Here is a 17,616-nt window from a genome sequence, read left to right on the forward strand (position 1 = left end):
CAAGTACCAGTTTGTGAACAACTAGCTGTGAAAACAGAGCTCTGACGGTTAAATAGTCTGAGAAACGAGGGAAAATGTACTGACGTGCGGTCCTGGCAACAGTCACTTGCATACACATCAATACATCTGTATTGAAATATTTCATGTCCCCTTCCAAGTCGCACAGTACCAACACGGAATCGAAACGTTAAATTTACAAACAAAAAAGGCAGTAATAAGGGTAGAGGTGAGAAAGGGAGCACTCACGCGACTGCTGCAGAGAGGGAAAGAATTTCCCGCCCTTCAGACGAGGCGTCGCTATTTTTCCTTTTTTTGTTTGTGTGTATACGTGTGTGTGTGTGTGTGTGTGTGTGTGTGTGTGTGTGTGTGTGTGTGTGTGTGTGGATAGGGGGGGAAGGAATATTGCCGGTAACGTTAATAGGAAAGGAAAAGAATTTTTAAAAAAGCAGTTAAAAAAGGAAAGAAGTAGAGCGCGTGGTATATTTAGCGCAAATCGAATAGGCATTATTTGAGCCACAAACCCTCTGCTGCCTGATAACCTCATTCCCCTCGAAGAGAGAGAAAAAGAAGGAAAGGAAAAAAGGAAAAGGAACGATATACATCTTACCACGTCAAGGGGGAAAACATACATCATTATATAAGTGCATATACATACTTCCACGTATATTTGTATATATATATATATATATATATATGTCCCTTTTCCTTTATTAACATACTCCCTTATCGAAACACGATTTTTTCCCCGCACTCCTTCCATTTTACTCTCGCGTTGTCTTCCTTCTTTTCTTTGCGTTAGACGTACTTCTGAATACGCTTTCACAGATTCCATCCTCGTGAAATCTCTTGTTGCTGTTTAGAGAACTTGTACACAAACTTAGGCGGCCACCGCAGCTGAGACGAAAATGCGGTGGACGTCCACAGTTGCATACAAATCAATGGAAAAGAGGAAAAAAACGTGATATAATATAGCAAAAACATAACGAAACGAAAAGGTAAACCGACAAAGAAAACAAAAAAAGAGGAAAACCATAACGATACACAACCCTAGAAGCAACAGTAGTGACAACAATTGCGGCTGCGGATATGAACCTGCCGTCCCGCACAGACACACGCACACACACATAAATATACGAATATATATATATATATTCCCTCACCTTCCGTCGTCTCACTCATTCGCTCGGTTGCAGTGGGCGGTCACAGGGCTTTACCAGCTGGTGTACGGTTATATCACCCCTCACGCTAATTTCTACTACAGCGTGTGAAGGGAGGCGCAAAGCTGGAGCCATTTCAGGCAACGCATCGGCAAAGAATGCGAGAACCCCTTGCGCTGGTACGGATGAGGCGACAACAAACACCGGACCACGCACCCGCATGACGGCCATAAGTGCCGGCTCCAACCGAACATTTACCTGCCTGCAACTCTCACCGTTGGGAAACTGCACGCAGTAAGAAAGACGAGGGTCCGCCCCGTTGGGAACATGGAGAAAGCGGCGAAGGCCCTCCGCACATATATTAGCAGCGTCTGATGCGCATTCTGCCGTCCCCAGTAACGGTGGCTCCTCTTGCTGAGCCTTCTCTTTTCCAGGGTCAGCAATTTCATCATCCGCTGCGATATAGGAACCACTCCCCATCGGCGAGCCTGCGTAGAGAAGCTTGCAGAGTTTTGAGTATCTGGTCCGTACCTGCTTGACTGTCCGGCCGCAAAACCGCCCAAAATTGATTCTGTCGAGACCGGGAAGTGGACAAAGCAACTCCGCCAGCGGCACGCAAAAGCCGCCGCATCCGCGAGCCCCCCTCGGGAAACTGCTGCCATCGTCGCTGCTGTCCGGCTCTAAAGCCTGTTCCAGCGGCCGCAGTGTATTCATAACGTTCGGATTTGTTCCGTGAAGCACGACCATGTTGGGTGCATCCCGCTCCAATATAAACCGCTTTAGGGCATCCGCAAACTTCTCACCGAGAGGGGTGAGGCGGTCATCCCCGCCGTATATGTGTTTCCTGTCACCCACCGTTTCCCCGGGGACCGCAATATAAATGGGATGAGCAACAGGGTGAAGATTTAATAAAAAGAACGAGATGAGACTTGCTAGTCCGCAGGGAATCTTGTGAAGAATGACATGATGCTTTGCATTGATAATGCGAATGAAACTAATGCCTTCATCCGCATCCAGCTGCTCGTACACCTTTTCATACTCCGCAATCCGAGAGTAAAATGCGGAGATCACCTCACCCGCGTCCTTGACATTCTTAAAGTCATCATTACCACACTTTGCACGTAGTATGTTCTCTGTGATGAGGTTTAAATCATTGCACACTGACTCAATGAATATTACTCTACAGTTGATGTTGTGTTTCTCTGCTTCCTGTTGCAAGCACTCCAACAAATACTTCCTGCGAGCCTTCGTGGTGTTTGTTGCGTCAAACACGCCACAGGCCACCCGATGGTGGGCAATAAAATGAATAAGATCTCCAAAAGCAAGAGTTGCCACCTTGTCACGCATTTGCTTCGCCTGCAAATTTTGCGGATCATAGAAATCTGCACTGCACGTACCCTCCACACCGAGGAGCCTACGGCGGTAGTTCCCGACATTAAACACACGACAGGGAACTCCCTTCCAATTAAGATAACGTGCGATCCGTCGGCCAATAAACGACTTCCCCCGTCCCGGTAACCCCACCATACAAACAATGAGGGAAACCGCATCCGACACAGTCGTATAACTTGAGGACATGTTGGCAATGTCGTCCACTGCATTAGGTAATCTCCCTTCCGCCCCTTGATCCCTCACCCTGTTCAAGCAATCTCTCGCACGGTATTGTGCCACCATGTCAGGGGGGAGGGCGGAAAAGAGAACGCTATCGCCCGGTGACACGGCCAGCGGTGCCTTGGATCCCCATCCACGCGTCCCTTTCGTATCCTTCACTGTAGACTGCGACGCGGATCCCTTTTTGCAGCTGGGAAGTGAAATGGACGGCATCCCTGGCGAATTTCCACCGCATGAAGGTCCTTCTGTTGCCGCAGCGCCACATGTGGGCGTGCCGTGATAATTTGGGGAAATAGAGCCGTTACCACGGCTTGAATGAACGTGATGACGTCGCTGCTCCTTTTTCATCTGAGCATGCTTTGTCACCGCCACTAGAAGGCGGCACACACCACTATGACGGTTCTCCGCAGCCCAATCAAGCGGCGTACGGCCCGTGTTGTCGATTGCCGTAATGTCGGCACCAAACGATATGAGAACGCGCACTACGGATTCGTTTCCTCCGAGCGCCGCCACGTGAAGCGGGGTGCAACCATTGTAATCCCGTTGGTTGACATCTACTAGTTTCCGTTCTAGCAAATAGTGCAGCTCCGATGAATTACAGGCGCGGACAAGAGCAAATATATTCCACGCAGAGACTTCACGTTGAAGCCAACCGAGTTGAACCTGCAAGAAGCCCTTGCGTCTCTGCAGTTCGGCTATGAGAGCGTTGCGACACTTCTCACGCGCCGCTAATGGATCATTAGGATCTGGAATGCTGAGCTGGGGCAATAGTAACCCCTTCCTCTTGTGGCAGCAAGAAGGCGACGCGCGGCGTTCATCGAATTTGCACATATCCTCCTCAGGGCATGATAGGCACCGCGAGTGATGAGGCATCTTGTCTATTGGCAATAACACCTCTCCTTTACTCCTTAGTCCTCGTCCAACATTCCGCACACAAGATTCTAGAGGGAGTGACATGAACCTTCCACGTTTGCACATACCCAATTGCTGTGAAGAGGCTACGGACGCACCATCGCTATCCCCTGAGGTTGCATGGCCCAAATTCCCCAGTAACGACGCCCCAAACTCTGAAACCCCGCATCCCCCCACGCTTGAAGCCGCACCACTGGCCAAAAACGGCGAGGCGTGGCTGCTACTCCTTAGTGAAGGGCTCCTGTGTGATGGACTTGCGCCATAAATATGAACCCATTCCTGTTCATTGGAATCTTGTGAAGAAGGCGGGTTCCTTCTCACATCTACTCCCATAGGTCCTCCTCTTCCCTCTGCCGCATCCACTTCTTCCTCTTTCCCTCTTCGTCCAGGGGTAACTGAAATAACTTCACATGGCAGTCGTCTCCCCTCATCGGTGGAGTCCGCCTCGGCCTCATTTCCTTCTTCTCCTCCTCTTCCTCCTATTTTTGTTGCGGTCGTTGCTGTTTTAGAGGTCATTTCCAACAACTTTTCCGACAACGCGCAACAAACGTGATTTTGTGGATTCATCAACGTTTTCTTTACTTTGCTTTAATATTGTTGTTATTACTGCTGTTATTTGTTATCCCCCACTCTTCAGTTCTGCCCTTACAGAGCCCGCTGTCCTTACGCGACTATTGTTTTCGGAACTATGCGGTACCTCTTCCTCTCCTCTTTTACTTTCTTTATTTTTATTTCCTTCGCTCCGCGTATAGGGGAATATTATGGGGCAATAAAAATAACAACTGTTATTAATAACTAATAACTAACAATAATAATGACTGGTAACTTGATAAGACACGCCGTTCCTTGACCTGCTATTTTTCCAGATTCTTCTCCCCTGGCTTAGCTTAACACTTCTTTTCTTTACTTCAGAAGGGTAAAAAAAAAAAAGAACGCAGAAGAAATAAGTAGAATAACAATGATGTAAGCAGTGATTAATAGTAATGAGCGAAAAAAAAAAAACCGTGGCACCGCACTAACCTGAAAGTATATTTAATTAACCTCGCCCCAAGTCGCTTCAATCAAACACCACCAACGTGATGAAAAGGAAAAAGGAAATAAACAAATGAAGAGACGAAATGAAAGAAACATGTGCAGGCGCGCAAACATATTAATAACGCACGCGAACACTTATATTTAGGTGTTCATGTTTTACCTAAATTTTTGTTTATGCTTTCACGATCATTTGTACATATGTTTAAGATGGTAAACGTTGCGCGTGCTCAACCTAACAGCATTTTCTACAAAATAATAATAATAATAGAAACACCAACAAAGAATGGCGTCACTTTTCTTTTTTAAAAAAAAAAGGAAAACGCAGTGTCCCTCCTCCTTTTTTTTCGTGAGCGTACCAGAAAAAGGCGATTAAAAAAAAAAATCTCAGTATAGACAATCGACATTAGTACGAGGTTCGCAAAAAAAAACCAAAATATATATATATACATATACACATATGTATGATCTTTTTCTTTAAAAAATCTAAATTCATGAAAGGAAATAAACCTTCATTTCCTTGGAAGGTCTGAAAAGGTTACATAGCACCGCGAGTGACATAAGACCAGCTCGGACAGATATTACCGTCAACAAAACAATTCGCAGGCTCGAAGCATCCGCCGCAGTAACTTTTTGTAATTTCGCAGCATCCCACCCTTCTGTAAGAGCAATTTGCGCCACGGTGAGGGCCGTGCAAATTATATACAATGGTACAATCGGCTTCAACAATAACATCCACGGACTTTTAAGCGATACCTCAACTTCCCACGAAGCGGCAGCAGCAGCGTTAGGCGCAACATCACCTCCATGGGAAATGTCTTTGTGCTGTTGCAAGTGACTTTGTGTTTTGACTCCTGCATTTGAGTGCCTCACATCACACCGTAAGCCAGGAGCCACTACTGTTGCAGCATTGCTACACGTATCAACATGTGAAGTGACGGGATTGCACGAAATGGGGAAACGCGCACCGTCAATAATACCCTCGCGACGGGACAAATGCTGAGGAAGAGGATTAATACCAGCAGGGCATCTATCACTCACTTCCTCAGCCCACTGTTTATTTGCAAACCTCCATGCAAATGGCGTCAAGGAGGCAACTAAAAGTAAAATGAACAAGAACTGAAAAGCAGCACCCTCATAACTGTGTGTGATGGCAATGTACAGAAGTAGTGAATCCTCCACCGATTCTTTCTCCCACGCTACAAAAATAATGAGCCACAAGAGTGAAAAGATGGAAGCGCCTGCGGTTAGCGAACTCATCGTCACCTCCATATGGTTCATGTATAAAAGCAGCACTTTGATTGCGTGGCGGTTTCCTTCCGCGCAATCAACTGGTTCGGGGAGATGTAAAGGCCGAGCTCCTATACCTGCGCTGTTATGTGTCTTAATTCTACATCCAATACATGACGACTGCGGCTGCGGCATTTCACGCATCACATCAGAGACAACGTCATCCCCCGTCAACTCTCCGCATTTGTTTTGCTCAACGACAGGCACGAACACATTGGGTCGCGATTCCAAAACAACGTGTTTCCGCTGCGGTGGGATCCCCCGCTGCAAATCACAATTACAGCCCTCACGAACAGCCTCTGGACTCTCCGGTTCAGCGAAGAGATTTATGCCAACGAACCCATCGTCAAACTCATCAACGTCTTGCACGTTCCCTGTAGAAATTCCACCATGTGTTGTCTTGTGAAGTCTCCGCTGGTGTCGCCTGCATGGCGCGCGTGGTGTGTTGGCATGAGATGAAGGACAAGTTCCAAATGGGTCAACATATGAAGGAACTGACTTTTGCATTGAGATTGCTCTTATCGTCACCAGTAATCCCCTTTGCCTTTGATTTTATTTTTTTTTAAATGGAGCTTCTTCTCACAAATGCAATGACTTCCACCTCACCAAACTCACACAACGACGGTCTAGAAGACGAAGGGGGGAAATGACGTTATAATGTAGGAAAGGATGTCTGTTTTCTTCGCGTTTTAATTTTATTTGGGGACCTTTGTATAAATTGCCTTAACAAACATTCATGAACACCAAATAACCCCTGCAACACAAATTCTCAGTTGAAGAAGAGAAGATACGGAGGAAAAGAAGAATACGAAAAACAAAAACTGATAAATTAAGTCAGTTCGGAACACATGCAAAGAAGATGTGAAAGCTTCTACTTGTACAACCAACAAAAGCAATTTCGTTATACAATGAAAAAACAGAGCGGCAGGCGGAAAAAAAAACATTCTTCTAGAGAAAAAGCAACAAGTCTATGTCCGATAGATCCTCTTCCTCCTACCCCCTTCGGTACTTAGAAGGCAGAAGGAGCAGAGGGAGATCGTACCCACAAGCGGGAAATGATCGTTGTATGGTAGAGAAGGAACCGGATTCCAACTCTGCTGCTCATTTATGATACGCAAACTGCTTAGCATTACACACACACGCACATACCCTTATCAACTCACATGAATCTCCGTTACTTCCGCTTTGCCGGCCGCTTTCGCAGATCCTCTGGCACGTAATCACGCCTATGATCCAAAGGTTGTTCGTAGTTGAGGTGCCGCCTTAGCGTTTCATGTAGATGTGTGGCTGGAGCCGTATCCTCCAAGTGTTCAGATCCGCTTCCACTTGATGTTAATTTGGTGGTCTTCGCGGTGTTGGCGGATGTAGAGGTACTTTCCGTCTTTGTTGTTGATGTTCCCGCAGGTGACGATGGCTTCGGCATGTGATGGCGGTGCTGCTTACTCACGGGTTCCTGTTCAAGGTGAAAAGAGGAAGAGTACCGAGTTGTCTCGGTCGTCTTCGAAGACGAGCCTTCAGCATTGTGGAAATGCCGGTACACGTCACAGCAACCTTCTCCAAGCAGAGAAACAATGGGCCGGGCAGCGGCCGCAACATTGGCCGTTGGCACCGTACCACGGCGTCTAGTGAACTGTGGGGTTCCGCCCTCAGTGAGGCTGCTAGTGTGAGCTGAAGAGAACCACGAAGAGGAATCAGCGGCATCTATTTCCATTAGCAGTCTCCTTCGAACATCCCGCTCCACTGGTTCAGTGGAATCCTCGTCATCGTCATCTGTCGTTGCTGTTGCCCTCCCGTCAGTCACAGCAATTCCGACACGTTGTTTGGGATACGTTGGTTGTCTCCCTTCAGCCGCCATACTCGCTTCCCGCAACTTTTCCCCAAACGTCTTCTCCGTCTTTCGAGGGTCAAACTCACGCATCCACTCGAATATGAATTTTGTAATGGGGTCACGAATTCCAGTTGAAGGTGCAGCTTTCGCCGGATCATCTCCCGCGGAGGCATAAGAAACATCAGCTGGAGCAGCAGGAAGAGAGTGGCTTCGCTCCACCCTTGTGTGCCTAACCACCTCAGACATCACAGGAGACTGCCTCTGAGCCGCCAACCTCTCATTCAGCATGCTTTCCAAAATATGTTGCTGTTGTTTCTTCTCCTTCTCCACACGGACGATGTGCTCGTGCTCCCAATCCCACATCATCACAAATGAATACCGCATCATCTCTTCTTGCTCACACACCAACTGCCGGCGATGGTACTCGCCCTCCTCACACAAACGACGTGCCTCAGCGAGCTGCTCCTCATGGATGGCCCTGTGGACAAGTTGAGGCTCTCCGGATACTGGGAGATGTGGAGGGGCGGATGAAATGGGGAGTAGAAGTGGCAGGGGCGGAACCGTTTCTTCCGGAACATTCGGCGCCGGTATCTCTTGTCGCAGCGGTGGGACATCTAAAACCGCGACTTGCGTAACAGTGCCACCGAGTCCACTAGACTGCAAATCAGGAAGTTCAAGCCGTGGTAAAGTCTCCTCAGTTGAGCATGGTAGCCGCGGGTCTTCAGTCATGGGACCCGGACCCTCTGTCATTTGGCGCCACTGCTGCATCCCTTCGTGTAACTGCTCTGCTGCTTGCGGCAGCAGCCGCGCAGTGGTTAGAAGTTGAGTTACCGGTGCCACATCGAGGACGATTCTGATCGTGTTACCCCCAACCGCCCCATCAGAGATGACGGCGGGATCCCCGATAGCACCTTCCACTGCCACAGCAACATTGGAAAGCGTCGCGGCTGATGGGGTTACAAAATCGACACCGGTAACTCCGCCTACGTCTTGTTGTTGTTTCAGCTGCGGCTGCAAATGAGCACTAGTAGTCTCCATCTCTGCTGACGGTGACCGAAGTGGATCATCACCCGCTCGGATGATTTCATGAACCCACTGCGGGCTTTCCTGTGTCATTACGCCTTCCAACTGAGCATGCACTGAATGAAGCGAAGGAGATCCCACACTGGGTGTTGCTCCTGCCTTTCCTTCTTCGGCGCTTTCATCATTCCTGATGCCACATTCCTCTTCAACAGAGCCTTTTTCGGCACCTTCCACCGCATCCGCGATTACCCTCACCAACTCCTCTTGAATGTGGTGCAGTAGTGTTTCCTCCCGGCTCACACTTTCAAATGCAGGAGCACCGAAAGAACCGTAACGGTTCCTTAAACCTTTCACAGTTTCTACCATTTGTAGTTGTGTTATGTCACCTGGTTCTTCGTCAGAGGCAGCCCTATCATTCTCCAGAATTCTATGGATTTCAGCTCTCACAAGGTCGCTCTCGAGAAGCTGCATCAGTTCGCCAAATAGGTCTCCTTCAACTCCTTCTTCAATGACACAGCGAATCACGTCGCTAGAAATGAGTTCACATAGCCGCCGCTCAAACCTCTCCCCCACGCCTTCTTCGAAGGAAGTGGACGGTTCACCGAATTTCCGTTTGTTGCCACCAATCGAGAGCTCCTTAATACGCTCTAAACGACGCCTTGCCTCCAGCAGCGACTGCGCCTCAACAGCGCGCAGCTCAGCTCGACGGCGCGGAGTTAACTCATCGCGCTCAACACCGTAGAAGTAGGCATCACACGGCCGCTCAAGTCCTCCTTCAACATTGTTTGTAGGAGGTGGTACGTGAAGATTAACATCAAAGGCATTTTGGACCATCCGTTTCCGGGCCAACTCGTCTGGGGTGAGATTGTCGCCGAGCAAAACAACGCTGCGCATAAACATCGCTTCCGCCTCACGCCGACCACAGCCACGGCTGTCACCAATGGCGGCAGCAGCTGCGGCGTCCTCAAACGTACGTGTTAAACCACCCTCGAGCCTAACAGTATCCGGTAGGTCGTCTCGCAATGAAGGAAAAGATGAAGCGAGGGCAATTTCTTCGGTATTCTCAAATTCACGAGCTCTATTAATCTGTGCGTTCTTGACATCAAACGCATAAGAAGGCACAACAGATCCGATATTCTCTTGAGTGGCACTTAGGGAAGGCTGTGAACCGTTACCTCGTGGGGATGCAGCGCTGTTCCTCTTGGACTGCGACGCAGAAGTGGCACGGCCCTTTGCCGTTCCACCCGATGATAGCCCACTTCCACGCTTAACGGCTACACCTCTCATTTTCGCTGAGGCCGGCAAAGACCCGCTTGCCCTTCGGTCTTTAGAGACGGAGCCACGCTTCCCAGATTCAGGGTCACAAAAATCCTTCGCGGCCTCCCCTCCTTCATCATCAGAAAGAACCACAACCTCTTCCGTTCGTGCCTTCTCGCCAGCTTGAGGTGAGGGGCTGGGAGAAGTTGTGGTGGCCCCTTCACCTTCCCCTGGAAGGAGCACAACCTTGAAGGGCCCCTTCGTTGTTGACTGGGCCCCCTCACCCCCGCTGGGCTCAGCAGAAGTCCCCGGTTTGTTTCTAGCGACGCTCTTTTCGGGTGGCTGCCTTCTTCCCACCTTTCGCGCAGGCAAGCCACCGCGCCGGGCCTTTGATGGCTGATTACGACCTTGGAAAGGTGAAACTTTGCTCACAGGGGTCCGCGTGCCCGTTTCGCACAGCACCTTGGACACCATTTGCTGCATCGCGCGCTGTTGCTGTAACTGCGATGCATGCTGCATTCGTTGTTGACGCACTTCCTGAGCCGCAATGATACGCTTAGTCTCTTCAGCGTTCACCCGCTGTTGGTTCATCGTGAAATTGTGCATAGCCTCCGCCGCGGCCTTCTTCTCCCTTTCAAAGGCATCCTTCTGATTCTGCACGAGTTCCGTCCACGCCCGACGCTCGTCACGCAAAATACGTTCGTATTGTTGGTGAACCCGCTGCAGCTCCTCCTTTATTACGTGAGGGGGAGGGATGGGCCGCGGGGGGGGAATCGGGGGCTCAGGCTGATTAGACATAATTGTGATAACGGGCGGAATCGATCGTTGCGGGCTTCGACGTAGTTGCTGGTGTTGCTGCTGCTCCGTTCGCTGAACCATCCCTGTGGTATGATGCAGCTCTGGTACTTGCATGGCTTCTGGAACGTACAAATTGAACAGTGGATCGGGACGCGGTGCCATAAGACGCCTCCGCGCCGCCTCCTGTTGCTCCTTTGAGTGTCTTCGAAGGCTTTCCTCCTGCGCTGCGGATAGTCGCTCGAGCAGTCGGCGCTGGTCCTGAAGCTCCTCTATCAGTTCCCTGGGTATCGTTGGTAAGGATCCAGCTACAAGCCTCGCCAACTCCTCTACTGACGGCGGCTTCGCCTTCGCGGCACGAGGCGGCGGTGACACAACCGGTGGCGCGGCCTCCCCTCGCACCGTGCTGCCCTTTTTCCCAGTAAAAACGGGTATCTCATTTTTAGGACAGTAAATCCGCTGGGCCTCCTGACAGCGATGGATGCACGCCACAACGTCTGGACAATCTGACTGTACACTATAGTCAAGAAGCCGCATCGCCTCTTTCACACTTTCAGAGTCGGGAAAGATGTCCCGAAGGTTGTCACTAGATGTACCTCGTTGCTGCGCTTCCAGCAGCAATACGTCGTTGCCCCGTGCAGCCGCAGAACCGTGAAGTATCGGCGCCACATAACGGTCCGGATCAAAGTCGGATTCTCCAGCTGAAGACGAGGAGTCCTCAACGCCAGAGCCTGCTTCATGGATGCCTATGATGCTGTGAGCCTTGCCCACACGACGGCCCTGCCTGTTTTTGATTCTCTCCATACGAAGTTTCAGCCTTCCGAGATCGTCAAGGATAGCCTCCGGGGAATCGTGATCGGGCGCGTTGCCCAAAGGAGGTGACAAGAGACGAGATGGCGTGAGCACTTCCTTTCCAGTAAGCAACGCCTCATCATCTCCCCGCAGCTTTTCCTCACGCGCGACCTCCCGCCAAATATCATTTATTCGATAGGTATCTGGATGTATCGTTTGACCCTTCAGCTCTTCCCGTGTGCGGTGAAGAGAATCCTTCCAATGAGACTGGAACTCACGTTCGGCCGTCTCGTCGTCCACATCGTCGTGGTCATGGCCTGCTGTGAAACTGCCATCGCCATCAGAAAAGACAAGACCGGCATCAGACTGCAAATGCCCATCTGCATCAGCTATCATTTCGAAGCTGTGAAACTCTTGCAGCACCTCACGCCTTGAGGCAGCCGCCGTCTCGGACACCGCGCCACGGACGAAACTGGGAACAGTAGTGGCAACACTCGTGGAGGGCCTCATGCGCTTGTAAAGGAGTGTGGGTTTTTCGGTTCGTATGGGAATTGTGAGAGACATTGCAGCAAAAAGTTACGGCAACGTTTCCCGGCAGTAACCTTTCCTTGGTTTACTAGTTGTCACCGCCTTATGTTGATAAACAGGGATTGTTTTCCCGCTTGGTCCCTTACTGTTCACGCTTGCACGTGGCTTCCGTGGAAACTATATGCCAGTGACGGAGGAATGAGCGGTCCGAACAAATTGCAGAAGCCCGTTCACACCACTGGGTGCCTTTCCGGCCCCTCTCCTACTCGAAGTTGGCTGATTACAATTTCCTTTCCTCTTTTGTTCATTGTGTTCCAAAACCACATGACGCATGCAGATGTGTAAGAATTGACAGATTTGTTGTGGTGTGACAAAAATAAACAAGAAACAGTTATCTGAAAGGAAATTAACGACGTTAGCATGTGGTCCTTGTGAATAAAAATACAAGAAAAAACTAACAAAGTTATCCTTTTAACCTTAAAAGGGTCAAATCGAAAGCAAGGGCGGGCACACAGCCTGTTTCTTTTTTATTGTGTGTGGATGCTGCTGGAACCCTTAAACAGAAAAAAAAATAAGCAGAAACAACGAAAAACGCCCCGAGACCCAAATGTGCAGTGGTTCGCTCAACCATTATATTCGCCTCAGCAGCTGGAGTTTTCACTACAACGCACTCCTTCGCCCCCTGCTAAGGTAAGTGTTAGATTGAAAAGAATAGAGGTGGAGCACCGCTCAAATCGTACGGTTTCCATGGCGCTGCGCCACTGGAACGGTACACGAGTAACACACAATCTACCTCCAAAAGTGATGAGGGAAGCTACTGCCATCATTCCGAACGTGACACAGGTGCTTGAGCTCATAGCCCCAGCCACGATCCTCTCCATTAACGATCCAAGAACCATTTTTCCCAGAATGTGCGGGCTGTATCCTCTACTGCCAGTTCAAAGACTTCAACATGACACTTGTCAGCCTCTTTCTCCAGTGATGTCTCCTTGTGCCGGCGACAAATCGGATCGTTGTATCGCACAATAAAAGTGAGGTCCTCATTGAACCCAGAAGTGTCAGCTTCACCAGTACTATTTTTGACTCCCACTGTCTCTAGAAGGGGTAGCCGCTCATCTACACGATGCTCCTCCTCCCTGCATGCCAGCCTGTGCTGCATCCATCGTCCCTGATACACGACAGCTCGGTCAAGATCGAAGTTTCCGTACCGTCGCACCAGGGGATCCAACACCACAGAGAAAGATTTGGGCGTCTTAACTATGTCATCCAGCTTGAGACAATGCATGAGGAGCCGATTATCTCCTCGAGGGTCAAAGCGAAACCGACCAAATGCATCTCGCTCCAGCAACAAACATTCCTTCACAAAAGCCTCCACAGGTGCTTCACAGGGGTGAAGTCTTTCACCAGTCACAACGTCTCGAGGAAGGGCCTCAAACCGCAGCGTCGTATGCTGCAAAAGATGATCCGTACGTACGTCACTCGCAATAAGGGTGCGTAACAGAGCCGCAGCTCCCACCTCTGGGCTACCGCTTATACTCATCAACTGCACATAGTAACCACAGATGGCATAGAGCTCATACGCGAGAAGTCGTGACAATGGATCATGCCTTATAGCCGCATAGAGATGGGATTCGGGTTGTTGCCTTCTCCATGCAAGGTCCATGTCCAGCAGCAGCCGATGCGCTTCCATCTCTGCCTCCTCAAAAAGCGCACGAAGATCCCGCTGCGGTGATTGTCCCTCAAGCATCCGCTGAAACCCTTCAGCCAGCAACATTCGTGGCAGGGCCGGTAGCGGCACCATCTCCAGTGCGCCCAGCACGCGCTGGATGAGATGTTCCTGGTGGATGAAGGCGTGCCTGTAGAGAGCGGCGGCTGAACCCGGTCCCTCTACTCGCAACGGAATGACATTCCGAAGGAAACTCCACTCAACTCCTTTAGTTGTGGTGGCCGCGTAGGGCCCCGCTGCAGCAACAGCAGCCGCTGTGAAGCGGGATGGCGCTGCCGTTGCGGTGACGGGGAACCAACCCCTCTACTAACCTATCTAACTAAAGGATAGTGAGTGACTGTGGCACCCGTTTCTTGTTGAAATGAGGAGGTGAGAATAGAAAACGACGAACAAAGGGAAAGGAAACCGTGTGCTCCGGATTAAGCACCGTCTCCCTTACAACACTCAAAAATGCTCTCATTGGTTAATAATCCGCCAGCTGCATGCGATTACGTGGCACCCAGCGGCACTCGATACTTTTGTGTTGCTCTCCCTCCTGCACTCACACATTCTTAAACGCGATTTAATTAACTTCACTATCCCCTCCGGTGGGTCTCCCCTAAGTGGTTCTCTTCTTTCACCACCATCGAAACACACGTAACTTCTCTTATTCCTGGATCCCGCGTCCATGCAGCCGGACATATCAGAAGCGCATTCTCTCCACAGCAGCTCCTTTGCTTGAAAACAACACATATGCAGTAAGGTACAGACATAAAGTTAGGCTGTAATGGAACTCACTCTTTATCCTCTTCTATTGGAACTGGGGTCAACCGCGTTTTGTGTTTCGTTTGTTCGCCTTCCTACCGCGGCCCTTCACTTTTCGAGGCGCATGCCGCACGTATCCGGGAACCTTCGCTGACGGATCGAGTGGCTTGTAATTTCGGTTGAAGCGCGACTTGTTGAACTCCTTCGCTGCGGCCTTCTTTCGTGCACGTGCGGAAAGCTCTTTGCCGGACCCTCCCTTGCTTCCACTTTTTGCTCCAGTGAGCAGCGCACGGTCCTTTGCTCTGCGACTCTTGTCAGGTTCTTCGTTGTCATCATCGTCATCATCACCGCTGTCATCCTTGAAGCGAATTGGCACCGAGTTACACGTTCCAGCTGTGCGTCTCGTCACGAGATCTCCAACCACGCGGAATGCCTCGGGATGCTGAATAAGGAAATCCATCAGACTTACGCCGAGGACACCGTCGAAACGTGCGTTAAAGCGGAACCACCTGCCGACAAGATTTCCAACATCACCAATGTACATGGGCCGAGGCTTGCGTGGCATCGCCATCAGAATTTCTTCCACTGCCTGCTGCTGTAGCTGCTTCACCCTCAGTTCACGATTCATCACTATTGGGAGATCCACCCACGGCAATGAAACTGATTCTCTTACGACTGATCCAGTGCGTACCGGCAGCATGCGCCGTAGCTCTCGCAACTCGTCTGCGCTCGGGGTTGTCTTTCGAGCGGATAAGGTGGGCTTTTTCTTTAGAGCTGGTTTACCCTCCTGAAGCAAAAAGCAATTCGAAAGAAAGCTGCGTAGCGGGCCCACATCACTTTGAAGCGTTAATGACCACAAGGTACGCTTCTCCACGTCCTCCACTGCGAGAGAGTATCCCGCAACAGCATCGTAGAGAAAATGCATAAGAACAACAAGGTACTTTGCAAACGAGGGACCAAGCTTAGTTCCATAGCGACCCTCTAACCTTAGCACAGCGTCCTTGCGCGCTTTGTCCATTTGTATCAGCGCCTCGGGCCCCTTCAAAGTTTTCTTGACACCCCACGCAGCGCCCCATGCATCAATAACACCGACGGTTGTATACGGATATAAATAGCAGAGCGTCGCTTGCAGAGCCAGGTTTGGTGCCGAACTGTAGTGATTAAAGTACTTTTTCCTCTCGAACTCAGACGGAGGAGGGAATTTACATTCGGTCGCGTCGCCCTCACCGCTCTGTGCGTTATCCTTGAACCCATCGACAGTACTTCCACTCTCAGCTGAAGTAGCAGCGGTTGTGTTGCAGTGCTGTGTCCCGTCCTCAGCAACTATCGGCTGAATTAATCCTATTACTCGAGTTAATGCGCGTATAGCCATGTCCTTCAAGGTAGCGCCCTGGCTCGCCTTAAAGCGAGAAGAATGATCCACAAGCTCACGGAGTACATACGCCAAAACATGGTGCGCATGGGCCACACTCGCCGCTCCAAGAGAAGCTAAAAAACTGTTGGCAAGAACCTCCTCGAACGCACTGCGTTCCGTGCTGTAGAGCCGGACGAGATGCTGCAGCGCTCCCCGAAGGTCGCCTCGCGCAAGGGACGTCGACACGTTGTTGTCGAAGCGAAACAGTCTTGCTTTCTTAGTTTTTTTTTCGTCATCTCCCTTCTCACCCTGATTGGTGTTTGTGACTCCGGAAGCATCGAATAAGGAATGCAACTGAACGGGAACATGCAATAGTGGTTTCACAAAATGCGTAATCTCCTCCTCCTCCTCGCCCGGAAGTTCTTCTCTCATCGACTCCCCAGTTTCCCTGCTATACAGAAAAAAAAGGGCACGCATATGCACCGACTGGAATTTACCTGCATCTTTCACACCAGGAAGCGTGACCAAAAGATTGTTTGGTGTTGAAAACCACGCCGCTGCTGAGCCATCACGCAAATTGCCCACTATTTCCTGCGTCGTTATTACCACTCGCCGCTCGCCTCCAAAGTAGTTGAAAGGGACTACTTCAGGGCTTGATGCCTCAATAGATTTCACGACAAGCTGCATTAAATGACCAAGACCGCTGCAGCGACAGGCCCAAGCCATGGCGTGCGCTCCAAGCGCATCGGCGGTTATTACCAGCACCTTCAATGGCTCGCTATCGGCCTCATCCCGCAATTGTGGTTTGTGCAATAACTCAGTCACTATATGACTTGCGGCTGCATGTGCAGCTGACCAAAATGCAACTGATCGTTCACTTGAAGCGCCACCAATGATGGCACGGGGGACACCAGGTAAAAGTTGCGGTTCCACACGTCCCTCATCATCTCCCCTCGGGAGCGGCGTCCACGGTCCTACGACAGGTCTGGCCGGCAGCTTATCGCCCTTTTTATTTTCCTCCTGCTCCCTCCCGGGAATTTTTTCTCCTTTCCTCTTCTTTTTACGTAACTGCGTTTCATCGCCGTTTGTCGCAGCAGCGCTGTTTCCGTTAGCCGTATCCCCCTCATTGCCGGTAGTTGCACCACGTGGTTGTTTGGCCCTTACTACCCCACTCTTATGGAAGGTACGGCGGTGCTGAAGCCAGTTCTTTGCGAAGCATTCCTGACCACAAAAAAAGCCCCGATCGGTAATAAGTTCCGCCTGACATAACGGGCACTGGAAGGATGACGCAGGCTCATTGCAACCGTCACACTGACGCTGCATCTCCGACGACGCGCGAATTTTTTTTTTTATAATTGATTAGTAAACAATACCTTCTCCGGACACCCTGCACTCTTCCGCGTGGCGTGGGATACGCTGGAGGCTGAAACCACAGAGCCACGTCCTCTTCCGCTCCTTTTCCACGGTCGTGGAAATTTGGTTAATCTTCAAGTTGAAGCTGCGTATGTAGGTGCTTCTGCGGCAGCTTAGGGAATCTTACATGCAAAAAGGATCATCGTTATGATAA

General features: G+C 50.2%; 5 protein-coding genes across 5 annotated transcripts; all 5 read right to left on the minus strand.

The window, feature by feature from the left end:
* Nucleotides 1–1,175: 1,175 nt before the first annotated feature.
* TbgDal_III2780 (6-phosphofructo-2-kinase/fructose-2,6-biphospha tase,putative) lies at nucleotides 1,176–4,247 on the minus strand (the record flags this gene model as incomplete). The annotated part of the gene is made up of 1 exon (XM_011773929.1): nucleotides 1,176–4,247. The coding sequence occupies one exon, from the start codon at nucleotides 4,245–4,247 to the stop codon at nucleotides 1,176–1,178; it is 3,072 nt and encodes a 1,023-aa protein (XP_011772231.1).
* Nucleotides 4,248–5,204: 957 nt separating this feature from the next.
* Nucleotides 5,205–6,509, minus strand: TbgDal_III2790 (T. brucei spp.-specific protein; the record flags this gene model as incomplete). Its single annotated transcript, XM_011773930.1, has 1 exon — nucleotides 5,205–6,509. One exon carries the CDS (start codon nucleotides 6,507–6,509, stop codon nucleotides 5,205–5,207), a length of 1,305 nt encoding a protein of 434 aa, XP_011772232.1.
* Nucleotides 6,510–7,176: 667 nt separating this feature from the next.
* Nucleotides 7,177–12,261, minus strand: TbgDal_III2800 (hypothetical protein, conserved; the record flags this gene model as incomplete). The annotated part of the gene is made up of 1 exon (XM_011773931.1): nucleotides 7,177–12,261. The coding sequence occupies one exon, from the start codon at nucleotides 12,259–12,261 to the stop codon at nucleotides 7,177–7,179; it is 5,085 nt and encodes a 1,694-aa protein (XP_011772233.1).
* Nucleotides 12,262–13,105: 844 nt separating this feature from the next.
* TbgDal_III2810 (hypothetical protein, conserved) lies at nucleotides 13,106–14,026 on the minus strand (the record flags this gene model as incomplete). The annotated part of the gene is made up of 1 exon (XM_011773932.1): nucleotides 13,106–14,026. One exon carries the CDS (start codon nucleotides 14,024–14,026, stop codon nucleotides 13,106–13,108), a length of 921 nt encoding a protein of 306 aa, XP_011772234.1.
* Nucleotides 14,027–14,756: 730 nt separating this feature from the next.
* TbgDal_III2820 (hypothetical protein, conserved) lies at nucleotides 14,757–17,372 on the minus strand (the record flags this gene model as incomplete). The annotated part of the gene is made up of 1 exon (XM_011773933.1): nucleotides 14,757–17,372. One exon carries the CDS (start codon nucleotides 17,370–17,372, stop codon nucleotides 14,757–14,759), a length of 2,616 nt encoding a protein of 871 aa, XP_011772235.1.
* Between the last annotated feature and the right edge of the window lie 244 nt (nucleotides 17,373–17,616).

Source organism: Trypanosoma brucei, chromosome 3 (assembly GCF_000210295.1).
Source record: "Trypanosoma brucei gambiense DAL972 chromosome 3, complete sequence".
Classification (NCBI taxonomy): domain Eukaryota; phylum Euglenozoa; class Kinetoplastea; order Trypanosomatida; family Trypanosomatidae; genus Trypanosoma; species Trypanosoma brucei.